This window comes from Leucoraja erinacea, chromosome 30 (assembly GCF_028641065.1).
Source record: "Leucoraja erinacea ecotype New England chromosome 30, Leri_hhj_1, whole genome shotgun sequence".
NCBI lineage: Eukaryota > Metazoa > Chordata > Chondrichthyes > Rajiformes > Rajidae > Leucoraja > Leucoraja erinaceus.
The window spans coordinates 4,644,684-4,662,835 of NC_073406.1; the positions used below are offsets into that span (position 1 = coordinate 4,644,684).

The 18,152-nt window shown below is 43.6% G+C and overlaps 1 protein-coding gene across 1 annotated transcript in view; it reads right to left on the reverse strand.

Annotated features, from left to right (window-relative positions):
* Positions 1-4,895: 4,895 nt before the first annotated feature.
* Positions 4,896-18,152, reverse strand: part of LOC129711527 (transmembrane protein 88) — a 32,907-nt gene continuing 19,650 nt past the window's right edge. The window contains exon 2 of the mRNA XM_055659191.1: positions 4,896-7,370. Within this exon, the coding sequence (XP_055515166.1) occupies positions 7,098-7,370 (273 nt within the window). The 3' untranslated portion in view covers positions 4,896-7,097. The remainder of the gene's footprint in view (positions 7,371-18,152) is intronic.

Sequence of the window (18,152 nt, forward strand, 5' to 3'; positions counted from 1 at the left end):
CACATTCACGTACTTTATCCAAATGTCTTTTAAACATTGTAATTGTCCTCCCTCTGTCACTTCTGGCAGCTCGTTCCAGGGTTTAGCTATAAGGAGAGGTTGGACAAACTTGGGTTTGAAGGTTGAGGGGAGACCTGATGGAAGTATAAAACGTTATGAGAGGCATATCATAATTTGCAGTAGATAGTCAGAACCTTTTTTTCAGGGTGGTAATGTCAAAGACTAGAGGGATAGCTTTAAGGTCAGAGAGGGAAAGTTTAAACAAGATATATGGGGCAGTTTTTTACACAGAGAATGGTGGGTGCTGTAGGAAGTGGCAGTGGAAGCAGATATCATAGTGGCATTTAAGAGACTTTCAGATAGGCACATGGATATGCAGGGATATGGATCATATACATGCAGAGGCGATTGGCCTCAAATTTGATACATACATTGTGGGCCTAAGGGCCTGTTCCTGTGCTGGACTGTTCTGTGTTCTGTGTACAGTGTACAGGGCTCAACGTGCAGTCCATGTGAGTTCTACCTGTTGCAGGCTGTGCCAGAGTCTGTGGATCCCCCTCAAACTGATTCTAACCTTGGACAAATCAACAGTGTGGAAACAAGTCATCCTCATCCCTGAAGAACCACCCGAAAATTATGGAGATTCTGCAAGCTGCAAGTTTGTTACATCCCATGCTATCTTAATTTGAAGGTACAGTATATCTCTGATTCTTCACATTGCAGTGTCTGACTAGGGGAACTCCCCATCCAACGGCGCTGTGTGTATATCTTAAGCCATGGACTCGAGTGATCCGTTAGTGCCTGTTAATGGGCAATTAGATGTGGGCATAAATGCTGGCCTTACCAGCAAAATCCCGGAACTGAATTTAAAAAAATGTTCCAATTTTAATATTTACTCAGAATAGTCTAAAATGCAGGGCCGTCTTAACGCATGGGCACGCTGGGCAGTTGCCCGGGGTCCCACAAGCATAGGGGCCCCGTGCTAATCTATGTGTTGTGGAATATTATTGTAGAACACGAAAACGGAGAAGAACATCGCAAGTACATGACGGCATATTTGATCCGGCATAAAAAAACTGGAAGTATAGGGGCCCCAGTGCACTGCTTTACCCTGGGGCCTATAATGCTGTTAAGGCCCTGCTAAAATGGGATGGTAAATGGGCTGTGTAATTCTGTGACTACATACACCGTGGCTCTCTTTATCTTCATTTCAATTCTATGAAGGTTACAAGTATGTTTAACTTCCCTTGTGCTTCAAGAAAAAGTTGGTTTCTTTATAGGACTTAATTAGTGACTTGATTAAAATGTTTTCTTACTCACCTGCGCCATTTAAATTTGCCTTGGTTATGCTGTCATCGAGCACAACGGAAACCCTTTCTTCAGTGAGGTTTCACCGTTTATTTCTGCCTGCTCAATTTATCACATGCACCGAATCGCACACGGTCGCATCTTCCATCATCACGTAAACATGATATTCGATTCATGCCATTCATTGGCTTCAAGGTTACCTAGTCAGCAGATCGTTGAGTTGTGTAGGAAGGAACTGGTGATGTTTCGGGTCGAGACCCTCCTTCAGACCCGTCTGTTCCTCCAGCACTTTGTGTCTATCGTTAATTGTTGAGTTGTGATGTAGAGAGTGGAATGGGGCTGAGATTGGGCAAGGTCACAAAATCTCAGTTCATCATCCAGTGGTTGGATCCCAATATCTCAATGTCTCATAATTCTCATCTAACCTGCATTATCAACACATTTGGATCATTTTTCATGAATGGGGATCCATCCGCCAGATGATGAACAGACATTTCGTGACATTCCTAATAACACTTTTGTTGGTCGTGCTCAGGGTTCTAGTTTTCCCTGGTGAGTTCTACTTTCAAAGATCAACAGCCAGCTCTATAAATCACTGTGGCTGTGCAAAACCTTGAAGTTTAGGGAGTTTGGAAGGTTTTCTGTTCCCAGAGCCTCATGCCTGGTGCTAACCTGAAATATCTAAAAGCAGTCAGATTCAGCCCAGGTCAGATGCTCAATAAATGACAACAAGCAATTCATACCTTCTGAACCTTCTGAATGTTGTAGTCGGCAGGGCAGTACTCTGCATATCGCCAACTTGGACAATTTTACATTTTTATCAAGCCAATTAACCCTTTCTTTGGAGTGTGTGGTAATGTCAAAAACTAGAGATCATAGAACTTAAAACTCCAGAGAGGGAAACCCGGGTTCTAAACAAGCATTTTGCTGGGGCACCGTGACATGTGTAGGTGATGGAGAAGGGAAGAAACGGCCATGTGAGATCTGTTCCTCTCTTTGCCTCACTCAGTGTGTTCCATTTTCTGCATTGATTGAACACAGTTGGTCTGTCACAACTGCATTCCCACTCAGACTGGGACTGCACTGAAGACTGACATTGAGACAAAAAAAAAAGATCTTTTGAGTGGTTGCATAAAGGCTAAATCTTTCATTGATTTACTTGGCCCATATTTTCTGCGAGATAAAGTGAGGACCATTGGACCCATGAAGTTTGTTCCTTCAGTCTACTTGCACATTCAAGGAACGTAAGTAATGACAGAATACAAATGGCAAGGCACTGTTTGTGCGCTTACACCGTAATCTAGTCAGTGGTGGATGGTGGATGGGGAGAATGGTGCCACAATTTTTAGTTTAGTTTAGAGATACACTGCGGAAACAGGCCCTTGGGCCCTTGGAGACCGTGCTGACCAGCAACCCCCATACACTCACACTATCCTTGTGCCACCCCCACCTCTCTTTTCCAGCTTCCTTCTGCCTGACCACAATCAGTCTGAAGAAGTGTCCGGACCCAAAATGTTGCCTATCCATTCCCTCCACAGATGTTGCCTGACCCACTGAGGCACTTTGTGTATATTATTTTGTTTTACATCATCTGCTGAAACCCATCTTCTAATGCTGATAAGTCTCACTGTTATAACACTACCATCTATGAGCCTTTATTTTATGATATGTGGGACTGGTAGACATCGTTGAAGGTCTATAATAACTACAATACTGACAAATGTCCCAATTATGTTGATATGGGAACAATTAAGCTCTCAGTCCTGTAAAAAGCTGGTCCCAGCATTCATTATAACATCATTCCAGCATTGAAGAATGTCGACTGCTACATTATAGCTTCATCAATAATAGATGTTTGTATAGCAAAGATAACGTTCCTGCTTTGAAAAATGTTATGACTATTGCTCTAATGTAGTCGCATTGATAATGGCCATTATATTTTATCTGTGCTAATGGTTCAACAGACTCAAAACCTTTTTAATGGCAGTAGTCAGAATTGGAATATATATGGCTCATTGCATTTATGGCTGGCAAAACATAATAATGTATAGGAAAGAACTGCAGATGCTGGTTTAAATCGAATGTAGACACAAAATGCTGGAGTAGCCCAGCATGACAGGCAGCATCTCTGGAGAGAAGGCATGGGTGACATTTCGGGTCGAGACCCTTCTTCAGACTTATTTTGGGTCGTGACCCTTCTTCATAATAATAATAATAATCAGTTTCAACTTCCTACAAATTGGAGTGAAGGATGTGCCATTCTCTGGATTTCTGCATACAACCACATTTATTCCTTTTACATTTTATATTCATGTTTTTAACAATTTGCAGTTTTAACCTTTGTATATTACATTGACAAACTGAACGCAGACGTGAACAAAGGGTTAAGGTTATCATATGAATAATTATTTATGCCAAAATATTTCAGCTGAATAATATACATCTTGCATTTTATATAATAATTTACCAAATGAGCATCAAACACCATATGTAATTTTCATTTCTCTATTTGCTAAGAACTGGTACATGAAAATGTATATTTACTTGGCCAATCAGGTCATTAACGAAACATTAGCTCTCTTTCTCTCTCCACAGATCCTGACTGACCGGTTGAGCATTTTCCAACTTCTGTAATTATTTCACATTTTTGACAATGGCAGTATTTGCTTTTGCATTAAATAGGATTTTTCATGTTTTCGGGGCATTGTGCTAACAAATCTATTATATTCACTTGGGGGAGCAGAGGAGATGTACTTTAATATTCCCAGCTAATATTCCTAATTTCTTCCCAGCTGTTATCAGGCAACTGAACCATCCTACCACAACTAGAGAGCAGTCCTGAACTACTATCTACCTCATTGGAGACCCTCGGACTATCTTTGATTGGACTATACTGGCTTCATCCTGCACTAAACGTGATTCACGTTATTCCCTTTGTCGTGAATCTGTACACTTGTGGACGCCTCGATTGAAGTCGTGTATTATCTTTCCGCTGACTGGCTAGCACGCAACAAAAACTTTTCTTTGTATCTCGGTACAAGCGACAATAAACTAAACCGAACAACGCAAAACTAAACTAAACTCAACTAATGCCCCATTCAAAAAAAACAAACGTGGCACTCTCTCATCAGTAAAGTGCTCGTTGTGAAGCTAATGCTCAGTCCTCTGGAATGTGACTCAACCCACAACATTCTGACCGTAAATGAAAGTGCACTCATCTCACCCAGGGTGAGTCATGCTGATGCCGCAATGTTGTCAAAGATCAGATGATGATATTCAAGGTCTTTACCGGCAAACATCGCCATCATTTAGACCGAGCAAGAAATGAATCTATTACTGCATCTCTTCGCGATTTGGCCTTTCCACTTTGGTACTGATTATAGCATAAAGACATCGAGAGAGTGAAAGGAAATATATTTCTCCCCCCCCCCCCCCCCCCCCCCCCCCCCCCCCCCCCCCCCCCCCCCCCCCCCCCCCCCCCCCCCCCCCCCCCCCCCCCCCCCCCCCCCCCCCCCCCCCCCCCCCCCCCCCCCCCCCCCCCCCAACCCCCCCCCCCCCCCCCCCCCCCCCCCCCCCCACCCCCCCCCCCCCCCCGTAATGTATCTTTACCATGGTTCACCCACGCATGTACAGGCTGTGAATTGGAAACAGCGTTTACACACTGGGTTTAAAAATACTTATTTTAAAATAATCTGCACCCAAAAAAATTGAAGATAGTAATCTTTCATCACAAAAATTAATTATTTTTAGTCATTTGCTCCTCAAAATGTGTCTCCTTCTCTTCAGCCGCCAGGCAGTAAATGAGGTGATGGCTGCACAGGTGTGCTGCACATTTAGACAGGTATTTGGATAGGACAGGTTGAGAGGAATATGGGCCTCTAAATTCAGGCAGTTGGGACTAGTGTAGATGGGACATGTTGGCCAGTGTGGACAAGCTGGGCCGAAGGGCCTGTTTCCATGCTTTAAGACTCTATGACTCTATCTGTCCTGGTACGTGTGCTGGTTTAAAAGCAGGCTCTAAACTTTAATATTGTTATTGAGGTCATTGGCCCAGATTATAGTGTGCAGGGTCATTCTCTTTGTATCTGATTATTTCCCTTTACAATAAATGCAGGAAATGTTTGCCAGAGCATTCCCCCCTTTGGCAATCTTGTAAACAGCGAATGGAACAGTTCTGGCAGAATTTTAAAAAAATGCGTTCAGTTGTGCTGCTGCTTTAGTACAATTCTGGGTACTGCAAAAGCAAAACAAAAGCACGTATTGGAGCTCTGAGAATGCTGAATTCAGGATGATAAATTGATGTGCTGGGTAGAGTCAAGGCCAGCTCATTAGGACGAAGAAATTGTGAGTGTGGATTAAGAAGCTGGACAAATAAAGCTGGAAATGCCTAGTTCGTTGCGTGTTTTTGCTTTTGTTTTCCTTTACTCCTTCATCTAAAGAGTTTCTAAGTTCATAATTCCATAAGTTCTAGGAGCAGAATGAGGCCATTCGACCCATCAAGTCCACTCTGCCATTCAATCATGACTGACCTATCTCTCCCTCTCAACCCCATTCTCCTGCCTCGTCCCATAACCCCTGACACCTGTACTAATCAAGAATCTATCGATCACTGCCTTAAAAAATCTCAGCATCTAATCCTCATGATGAGCTCTATTGCCCATGTTGCTGTATATGGCGTGTGTAGATGCAGTGTGATGAAATGGCAGCTGGAAAACTGGACCACGATGTTCAGATGTTCCATTCCTCCTTATTTTTATATTTCCATTGTAATTTCCTTTGTCCACATTTAGCTGTGGGATAATGCTGGCACTCTGTACCTGCATGAGACATATCTATATGCAACATCTATAATGTGTTAGACAATAGACAATAGGTGCAGGAGTTGGCCATTCAGCCCTTCGAGCCAGCACCGCCATTCAATGTGATCATGGCTGATCATCCCCAATCAGTACCCCGTTCCTGCCTTCTCCCCATATCCCCTGACTCCGCTATCTTTAAGAACCCTATCTAGCCCTATCTTGAAAGTATCCAGAGAACCGGCCTCCACCGCCCTCTGAGGCAGAGAATTCAACAGACTCACGCCTCTCTGTGAGAAAAAGTGTTTCCTCGTCTCCGTTCTAAATGGCTTACCCCTTATTTTTAAACTGTGGCCCCTGGATCTGGACTCCCCCAACATCGGGAACATGTTTCCTAACCCTTAACAATCTTATATGTTTCAATAAGATGCCCTCTCATCCTTCTAAACTTCAGAGTGTACAAGCTCAGCCGCTCCATTCTCTCAGCACATGACAGTCACGCCATCCCGGGAATTAACCTACGCTGTACTCCCTCAATAGCATGGACATTTTTTAAGCTGTCTACATAGTCATGGCACACTGTAATCAAAGTCTCTCACTACAAGGAGTACTGTAGCACCACCAGAGTTGGGAAGGTTTCATTACTTTATTACTGTGATAAAGGCAAATGGACATGCAACCCATCCAATAGAATAGAGAAAGGCAAAGCAGCAAAGATAATTCAAAATGCATAAAGTTACTAATCCCATTCAAGGAGATTGGAGTAAATATATTCCTATTTCATACACTAGAATTAAGAAAATAATCCCCCCAAAATATTAATCTGTCTCTTCCTTTAAAGAAGAGTCCTGGTGCAGATTTCTAGCAATAACTTTGGAGTTTATATATTAAAATGTTACTGTAAATTACTTCACAATGCAAGAGACAGAGGACAGAACACAAGACTATTATAGAAAGCAGTTGCAGCCCGTGATACATTCATTTAAAACACTATCAGACCCAAGCCTTCAAACTGCTGTCCCACTCCTTTCCACTGCAGCAGCAGAAGCTGGGGTTGCCATACCCAGTCCACTTCATCCCCTTGTAGACTGCTCGGGAGTAGGGAGCAAAGCACAAGAAGAGGCGCAGACGACGTGCCACTCCGCAGTAGGTCACCATGGCAATCACAATAAGTGGAGACATAAGGACAAAGCCAAGAATGATGAGTGCAGAGGAGCTGTTATCATCCAGGACAGTTTTACAGTAGTATGCATCCGAATGTATAACCTGCAGATTAAATATAAGAAAAGTTACTCCAACTCACATAGATAATGGTAATGCCACTTGTATAGTCTTTGTTGTACAAATGGATTTTTTAAGCATTTTATTGCAACAGATGAAGAATAATGTTCATTCCCAGTGAATATTATTGATTGATATTTGACATTCTATCAAACATTTTTAAACACATTTTGTGCTCATCGAAGTAACAGATGGGAACAGTGGACCATGAAGCAGCCAGTCAGTACATTATGTCTAAACAGCCAATTATTTTTCAACGGAGACTTGAAGAACTGCAGATGGTAGAATTTTAATTTGTTTAATTTAGAGATACCAAATGGAAACAGGCCCTTCGGCCCACCTACAGTCCTGCGCCTATTTGGGGTATGGGAGTAAACCGGAGCAACCAAAGGAAACCCTCACAATCACAGAGAGAACATGCTAACTCCACGTAGACAGTACCCGAGTTCAGAATCAAAATCGTGTCTTTGCCGCTGTGAGGTATCTGTTCTACCAACTGCGCGACTGCCACCCGCAAATCTTGACCACACGCAGAGTGCTGGAGTAACTTAGCGGGTGAGCCAGCAACTGTTGGGGGAATGGACAAGCAACATTTTGAGCCCCAACCCGTCTTCAGATTAAAGTCGCCCATCGTTGCCCTTTGCAGATGCTGCCTGACCTGAGTTACTCCAGCACTTTGTATTTTGTTCAGTTATTTATCAGTATTAATTACTTTTTTGGAAGCAAATCCCTAGCTTCTATTCCCCTCCCTTCATTCCAAGAGCTCGCCGGAGTTTAAAAAAAATCAAACTCGTGGTAAGCACGGAGAATGAACGTAGCCGGTACGTCAGAGCTCGGGGACGTCTCTTAGCGCTGACGGCAGGTACCCGGGAAGACTCGCTAACGGCAAGTAAGCACGGGAAGACTCGTGAAGATTTTTCAACATGATGAAAAATGTTCACGAGAGCCCCGAGTACCGACGAGCGGCCATTACCGTAAATCTCCGAGTTCGAATCAGGGCAAACTTGGGAGAACTCTTGGAATGAACTCGTACCGTGGGACAGGGGTTTAACTCTTGTGTTTTTAAAAGAGCAAAATTGAATGGTATACTCCAGATGTGACTTCACTAAAACCCTATATAGTTGTGGCACAACTTCTCCATTTCAATCCGCTACCCCCCTTTGCAATAAGTCCTTCCAAATTAATCGTTGTACTGACGTGCTAACTTTGAAGTTCAAAAGCCTCTGAGAGTTGACCACAGGATCCTCGGACCAAGCTCTGAAATTGACTTTTATCTCCCTTCTGCGCATTTCTCATGCGTAATGAATGTGTGAATAATTCAGAGAAGGTGACCGCCAATCTGAATAAATCTCGAATACATTAGCCACATCTAACGCTGTCTGTGATCGACACGTTCTGGACCGTTTGGCTGAACTGGTGAAAAATGCCGTCTACCATTCTCAACATTATTTTATCTTGCAGCATCACATTCCTATTCATTTGATCATACATTCAGTCGGTATAGATTTATCCGAATGCAAAGAGTGTACAACGGGATTGTGGAGTCTGAAAGCAGATTGCATTGATAAGATACATGAGTTGGAATCTGACCTGCTTACTGCTGACAGCTGCCACAGAATACAAACAAACAAACAAACACTTCACACATTAATAATAAGTGAGAAGCACATTTATTCAGCTCAGTGTTTCTACGAAGACAACAAAATTGTCTTTTGTTGATCTCGGCAGTCTGCTTCATACATGTAGATCAGTCAATTGGGAATAAGACCAGAGAGCAGTTGGCAAAGTAATGTAACTAAAAACTTAAAAGTAGACAGAAAATGCTGGAGAAAAATGTTCCAATGTGGGGCGAGTCCAGAACCAGGGGCCACACAGTCTTAGAATAAAGGGGAGGTCATTTAAGACTGAGGTGAGAAAACACTTTTTTACCCAGAGAGCTGTGAATTTATGGAATTCCCTGCCACAGAGGGCAGTGGAGGCCAAGTCACTGGGTGGATTTAAGGGAGAGTTAGATAGAGCTCTAGGGGCTAGTGGAGTCAAGGGATATGGGGAGAAGGCAGGCACGGGTTATTGACAGGGGATGATCAGCCATGATCACTATGAATGGCGGTGCTGGCTCGAAGGGCCGAATGGCCTCCTCCTGCACCTATTTTCTATGTTTCTAAAACATTGTCAATTGAACGTCCTCATTTTTAATTTGATATTTTAATCATTAATAATCATTAACAAATATAATTTAATGAGGGGATCATGACAGAAGCCTCCCCGTGGCGATCCCCGGAAACCGCGACACGATGCACTCTGTGACGCGTCCAATCGGGTGACCAATTCTGCCAACACGTTGAATGACAACGGAAGCCAACGGCGAGCTACGCGTCGCCTGACACACGAGCGAACACTTTAATAATAATATTTCGAATAATTTCCCCCTCAGCCTCGTTACTTGCTTCTTTGGGCTGCTTAGATGCAGCTTTTGAAACCCTCTCTATCTCTATAGAGGGAGTGCAGAGACGGTTCACCAGACTGATTCCTGGGATGTCAGGACTGTCTTATGAAGAAAGACTGGGTAGACTTGGTTTATACTCTCTAGAATTTAGAAGATTGAGAGGGGATCTTATAGAAACTTACAAAATTCTTAAGGGGTTGGACAGGCTAGATGCAGGAAGATTGTTCCCGATGTTAGGGAAGTCCAGGACAAGGGGTCACAGCTTAAGGATAAAGGGGAAATCCTTTAAAAACCGAGATGAGAAGAACTTTTTTCACACAGAGAGTGGTGAATCTCTGGAACTCTCTGCCACAGAGGGTAGTTGAGGCCAGTTCATTGGCTATATTTAAGAGGGAGTTAGATGTGGCCCTTGTGGCTAAGGGGATCAGGGGTATGGAGAGAAGGCAGGTACGGGATACTGTGAGTTGGATGATCAGCCATGATCATATTGAATGGCGGTGCAGGCTCGAAGGGCCGAATGGCCTACTCCTGCACCTAATTTCTATGTTTCTATGTTTCTATCTCAATGTAATTTCTTCCCCAACAATACAAGGGAGTTTCAAATGTCTTTCGAAAAATAACATCGATTGTACGTATCGATTTGTAAAATCTTCCTCTTCTATTTTTTTTTTAATTATTAAGACCTTTAATGTAGAAATATGTCCAAGGAGATAGCACTGAGTTGTAATCATACCAGGTTGACAGCACACTAAATAATGAGGAAGGAGGCTGAGGGGATTGCACAAGACTCATAATGTATTGGATGTGTTACATATAGTCTTGGGAATCACTAAGCCAATACACTTTATTGAGGGAAAGGATTTCAGGCAATAAAAGTTTCGAATGATCAAGGTTTCAAAACTTTGGGAATTTACAGCAGCAATATTGAGTTGCATTATGTACTGTGCTCTTAATGACAAAACATATTTAGAGTGCAGACAGAAATGCTGGAGAAACTCAGCAGGTGAGGCAGCATCTATGGAGCGAAGGAATAGGTGACGTTTCGGGTCTCGACCCGAAACGTCACCTATTCCTTCGCTCCATAGATGCTGCCTCACCCGCTGAGTTTCTCCAGCATTTTTGTCTACCGATTTTTCCAGCATCTGTAGTTCTTTCTTAAACATATTTAGAGTCTCACTGGTTAAAATGGTAAAATTAAAACCACATACATATAAGCAGCTGTTGTAGATTTTCGCGCTGTATGACTCAATGAAAGAATGACATCCTCCTAAATTCATACGTTCATAAGTGATAGGAGCAGATTTAGGCCAGTCGGCCTATCAAGTCTACTCCGCCATTCATTCATGGCTGATCTGTCTTTCCCTCTTAACCCCGTTCTCTTGCCTTCTCTCCATAACCCCTGACATCAATAATCAATAATCTGTCTATCGTCCTTAAAAATACCCATTGACTTGCCCTCCACAGCTTTCTTTGGCGATGAATTCCACAGATTCATTACCCTCTGACGAAAGAAATTCCTCCTTGTCTCCTTCTAAAAGGAACATCCTTTAATTCTGGGGCTATGACCTTTGGTCCTAGACTCTCCCCCCCCATATCCCCTGAGTCCGCTATTTTTAAGAGCCCTATCTATCTCTCTCTTGAAAGCATCCAGAGAACCTGCCTCCACCGCCCTCAGAGGCAGAGAATTCCACAGACTCACCACTCTCAGTGAGAAAAAGTGTTTCCTCGTCGCCAAATGGCTTACTCCTTATTCTTAAACTGTGGCCCCTGGTTCTGGATTCCCCCAACATCGGGAACATGTTTCCTGCCTCTAGAGTGTCCAAGCCCTTAACAATCTTATGTGTTTCAAATTATAACATTGAATGAAGGGTTTGATGCAGTAACAGGTAATCCAACCTCATAATTTGTCTTTGAAATCTTGAGCTGTAAGAACCACCCTCAAGGCCTAGTTTGTTTTTAAAAAACTGGCTTAATACATAATGTAACTGAGAACTGAGTCTGAAGAAGGGTCTCGATTTGAGACGTCACTTATTCCTTCTCTCCAGAGATGTTGCGTTACTCCAGCTTTTTGTGTCCACTTGAAGCTGAGATCGTTGGGATTGGAGCAAATCACAAAGCAGCAGTTGAAATTCTCAAAAAGCCTGCTTCATAATCAAATGCTCTACGTCCAAAATGTATGGGGATTAGTGCAAAGTTGGATGCCAATTCAATGGCTTTTATTACCCTTCAAAAAGCTCTGTACTGTTTGATATTCCCAACACAAACCAGTTCTGTATGCAGTATCAGGGAACAGGTTGTGATATATTTTCACAATCAGATGCTGAGAAGATGATTCTGTTTCTGGGGGTCTACAACTAGCGGTAATAAAGGGATTGCGCTGAAGAGTTGCTTCAAATGGCCTCCTCTTACTCATCTTGTTTAAGTTTATATATTTAAGTTTGTTATTTGAGAGGAATAGGCAGGTTGTTTGGCTATAGAAATCTTTTTAATGATTTGCCTTGTAATACAGCATGTCCATAACTGTTTATGAGGGAACTGCAGATGCTGGTTTAAACCAAAGATAGACACAAAATGCTGGAGTAACTCAGCGGGACAGGCAGCAGCATCTCTGGAGAGAAGGAGTGGGTGACGTTTCGGGTCGAGACCAGCATTTTGTGTCTATCTTTATGTCCATAACTATGAATTATTTTTTATATAAATCCCTTGCTTTTAAGTTGAAGTTATGCCCATGTAGCTGATCCTCAATGTTAGGTGCCGCAGTGTGGACAGAAAGAGACATTACATTTCCCCCCCCAACGCATACTCTTAAACAAGCTCCGAGCAACAACAGAAGGTCACGCAAACTTGGCGTTGGCTATGCTTTTAAAGTTTTTTTTTTTTTTTTTTTAATTTTTGTTTAGTTTTAGCTGCAATGTTTGGTTGAGAAATACAGTGCGGAAACAGGCCCTTCGGCCCACCGGGTCCGCACTGTCCAGTGATCCTCATGCATTAACACTACCCTACACACATTAGGGACAATTTACGTTCATACCAAGCCAATGAACCTACAAATCTGTACGTCTTTGTAGTGTGGAATGAAACCGAAGATCTCTGAGAAAACCCACGCAGATCATGGGAAGAACATACAAACTCTGTACAGTCAGCAACAGTAGATTGAAGGAAGACAAAAATGCCGGAGAAACTCAGCGGGTGGAGCAGCATCTATGGAGCGAAGGAAATAGGCAACGTTTCGGGTCGAAACGCTTCTTCAGACGCGAAACGTTGCCTATTTCCTTCGCTCCACATAGATGCTGCTGCACCCGCTGAGTTTCTCCAGCATTTTTTGTCTTCCTTCGATTTTCCACCATCTGCAGTTCCTTCTTAAACAGTAGATTGAACGCGGGTCTCTGGCGTGGAAATGAGTAGCTCTACTGGTATGCCACCATGACGCCCTAATGTTAAGAGGGGCTAAGTTTAAATGAGATGTGCTGTACGTCCTTCACTCATAGAGTTGTGGGTGGAACGTGCTGCCAGGCCAGATGGTGGAGGCAAGACAGGTCATAATCAACTGGCTGAAGTATGATTCCTCTCGCCCTTTCGGATGGTGTTTGTAACAAAGCGCATAGCACTGAGGTTGATGACAAGCAGCCCAAGGAGGCATGTGGGTGGGGAAGGGGGTGGTCGTGGGGAGGTGATGATGCTTCATAGTCTCACCTCAGTGCCACTGACCGCACATAACCAGACTACAGAGACATTGCTGCATCTGCAGACGGCTAAAGCCACAGCTGTGTGTACTGTTACACACTATTACCTTTAGAGCTTTCCAGTATCGTATGTGACCAGGAAAATAATGCAGAACATTGAACAAAATAACTTCCTGAATGAACAGCTTTGTGAGTTATTGATTCAATAGCTCATAGCTGTGTCGTGTGGCATTTACAGAACAATCAACAATACAGCACAGGAACACGCCCTTAGGCACACAACATCAGCTCCGAACATAAAGCCAAGTTAAACTAATCTCCTCTGCTTGCACATAATACATAAGCCTCCATTCCCTGCATATCTAGGTGCCCATCCAAAAGCCTCTTAAATGCCATTGTCGCATCTGCCTCTGTCAACATCTCCGGCAGTTGGTTCCAGCTACCCATCATTCTCTATATACAAAAAACCTGCCCCAAGCATCTCCTTTAATATAATGGTATATGGACACGTTGATATGTTTTGGAGTCAATGCCTACTATGTTCTGTTGTGCTGAAGCAAAGCAAGAATTTAATTGTCCTATCAGGGATACATGGCAATAATCTCTCTTGAATCTTAAATCTTGAATCTCTTAAATGTTGCCCCCCTCACCTTAAAGCTATGCCCTTTAGTCTTTGAGATTTCCACCCTGGTAAATAGGTTCTGACTGTCTAACCTATCTATGTCCGTCATAAACTTCTATCAGGTCTCTCCTCAGCCTAAGGTGCTGCAGAGAAACCAATCCAAGTTTGCCCAACCTCTCCTGATAACTGAAACCCACTAAGTCAGGCATCGTTCTGGTAAAACCAACAATATGGACATTGAATGCACAAGATTTTGGTAACGTCCACCAACAGCCCCCGTCCCCCTCCAGTCCCTCCCCAAAAAGCCCAGCCCTTTCCCTGAACCCTGACTGACTTTGCACCGATTTCTCCTGACCCCCCCCCCCCCCCCCCCCCCCCCCCCCCCCATCCAGTGGCCACACACTTTGCAAATGTTCTACCCTCGAGTTTCACAATTGGCAGCGGCAGCACAATGGTGGAGCAGCAGAGTCACTGCCTCACAGCGCCAGAGACCCCGGTTCAATCCCGACTACAGGTGCTGTCTGCACGGAGTTTGTACGTTCTCCCTGTGACCGTGTGGGTTTTCTCATGGTGCCCCGGTTTCTTTCCCCACTACAAAGACGTGCTGGTTTGTGGGTTAATTGGCCTTGGTCAAGTGATAAATTGTCCCCACTGTTGTAGGATAGAGCTAGTATGCGGGGATCGCTGGTCGGCGCGGACTCGATGGGCCAAAGGGCCTGTTTCCACGCGGTATCTCTAAATTAAACTGCACTAAACTCTTCATCTCTTTTGGGCTTACATCTGTCTTTCCACTCCTGGCCTTTGCTCAACAATCTGCCTCTCTAAAAATGCTCCCAGCCCATGTCCGCCAATTACTGCCCATGCTGTATCATGCCCCTGCTCTGTTCCAGCTTTCCCCCCCCCCCCCCCCCCTCTCCTGCAATCCATGTTCTCCAGAGATGCTGCCTGACCCGCTGAGTTACTCCAGCATTTTGTGTCTACGTTCGATTCAAACCAGCGTCAGCAGTTCCTACACATGTGATGGAGACATTGTGGCTGAGGGGGCAAGATGTTCAGATGAAAATAGGATCTCTTTACCACAGCGCAGTATAGATGTACTATATCGGCTGTACATGCGGAGATAAAATGACTTTGGATATTTCCAATATACATCATTTTTTAATTAAAGATCTCAGTCATAATCCTTTTGCTTTGAACTATTGATTTGCACAAAATCTAGGCACAGGCTTTATTCCAGATCAACGCCATGACTGAGATTTTGATCTAATTCCTATTGATGGAATAAAGGGAACAAGCTTCAAATTGGGGATTATGTGGAGGTAAATTTGTAACAGAACACTGCTTAATACCCTGGTCACGTTTATCCCGCAATCAACGTAAATGAGAAGCAGATTATTCTTATAGAAGCTTTGTGGATGCATAAATTGACCACTGTGTTTCCTAAATTACAACAATAACTAAATTTGGACATTCTGCTGATTGTGCCATATAAATACAAGTGTTTTTCTTTAAATTTTCCGCACTACCCCCATTGTTGAATGAAAGCCAGCTAGATGCTTATTTGAACGCCCATTGGAGTCAGTTCTATGTAACGATTGCTGATAAGGAAGATGTCAGACTATTGGTTGGTAGTGCCTGACAATCTATCAGCAGCTTTCTTTAAAAAAAACTGCTTGAAGCGTCCAGGCTATTTGGAATCATTCAAGCAGCAAATTAGAAACACTTTAACAATTGGCGTCCAATTTCATTTTAAGGTTATTCATTTGAAATTCCTTTTTTCTGCTTATTTCATTCCCTGCCTCCAACACAGTGTGAATGAGGGAGTTTACACTTAGTTCCATCCATGTACTGTAACAAACACTCTGTTTCATGGTGGGATGTGTTTAGCTTTTGTTATGTCCCCAAACCTATATTTCTTCTGTTTATATCAGCTCCCCTTATTCAAGAATCAACAGTGTTATTTTCATATGCCATTAAGCACCCATGTTTACCAATCCCATTTCATTCCCTGCTTATCCCTGTCCAAACCCAGGTTCTACCACTCACCTACACAGTAGGCACAATTTGCTGCAGCCCTTTAACCTGCCCATCAGATATCTTTGGGATGCGATAGGAAAATTAGAGGACCCGGGGGAAACCCATGCAGTCACATTGAGAACATGCAAACTCCACTCAGACAGCACCAGAGTTCAGGATTGAACTGTGAGGCAGCAACTCTACGAGCTGCTCCACTGAGCTGTCCCAGGTTGATTGATCTTAGCAAGTGTAGCGGCAGAAAGCTGAATATTAATCACTGGTCTTAGGAGAGGAAAATCGAGAGCAAAAAAGCGATGTGTTGGACATCTGAGGAGGGAATGTACAGACAACATTTTGGGTCGGGAACCTTCTTCCAGACGGAATGGAGTTGAGAAAAGAAGGCTGGAAAACGGAGATGAGGGCAGGACAAAACCTGGCAAGTGATAGGTGGATACAGGTGAGCAGTGGCGGACTGGGTCTAAAAATATTGGTTGCCAGGAGACAAAGGGGGCCCACTTCATCAGGGGCCCACTTGATATAGGGGGCCCACTTGCCATCGGGCAAGCTGACACCCTGGCCAGTCCGCCACTGCAGGTGAGGGGGTTTTGATTGGCAGATGGGTGGAGTAGGAGACAAAGGTTAGAGATGACAAGGAGAGGAGAGAAGTATGGTTACCAATCAAAACCCAAATCTTCTTTCAGAAAACCGTACACATGTGATCATTGCTTGTGATGAGGAACAGGTTTGTGAACGTGCATTATATTCTACAAACGGTCATTTGCCTTGAAGGAGGAAAATTGACAATTAATTATGATGCAAAGATTATTCATAAGCAAATAATCGTCTGTATGTTTAATAATAGCATTCTCAACTTTTGTTTCTGGAGGTAAGAAAACGGAGATAATAAACGGGTAACCATTATTATCAAACTTAAGATAGACACAAAAAGCTGGAGCATCTCAGCGGGACAGGCAGCATCACTGCAGAGAAGGAATGGGTGACGTTTTGGGTTGAGACCCTTCTATAGGTTCACCAGACTGATTCCTGGGATGTCAGGACTGTCTTATGAAGAAAGACTGGATAGACTTGGTTTATACTCTCTAGAATTTAGAAGATTGAGAGGGGATCTTATAGAAACTTACAAAATTCTTAAGGGGTTGGACAGGCTAGATGCAGGAAGATTGTTCCCGATGTTAGGGAAGTCCAGGACAAGGGGTCACAGCTTAAGGATAAGGGGGAAAATCCTTTAAAAAACGAGATGAGAAGAACTTTTTTCACACAGAGAGTGGTGAATCTCTGGAACTCTCTGCCACAGAGGGTAGTTGAGGCCAGTTCATTGGCTATATTTAAAAGGGAGTTAGATGTGGCCCTTGTGGCTAAGGGGATCAGGGGGTATAGAGAGAAGGCAGGTACGGGATACTGAGTTGGATGATCAGCCATGATCATATTGAATGGCGGTGCAGGCTCGAAGGGCCGAATGGCCTACTCCTGCACCTAATTTCTATGTTTCTATGTTATAGGCTGCAGAAGGGTCTCGACCTGAATCGTCGCCTATTCCTTCTCCCCAGGGATGCTGCCTATCCCGCTGAGTTACTTCAGCTTTTTGTGTCTACCTTTGGTTTAAACCAGCACCTGCAATTCCTTCCTACACATTATTATCAAACTTATTGACTGATGCCAAGAGTCTTGAGTGTTTTAAGTGCCATATGTACTGATGACAAAATAACACCATTATTTTACTTGTTTAAGAAGGAACTGCAGATGCTGGAAAATCGAGGGTAGACAAAAGTGCTGGTGAAACTCGGCGGGTGAGGCAGCATCTATGGAGCGAAGGAAATAGGCAACGTTTCGGCCCGAAACCCTTCCGGGTTTCGACCCGAAACGTTGCCTATTTCCAACGTTGCCTATTTACTTCGATCCATAGATGCTGCCGCACCCGCTGAGTTTCTCCAGCACTTTTGTCTACCTTCTATTATTTTTACTTGCAACAGCTTGGCAAG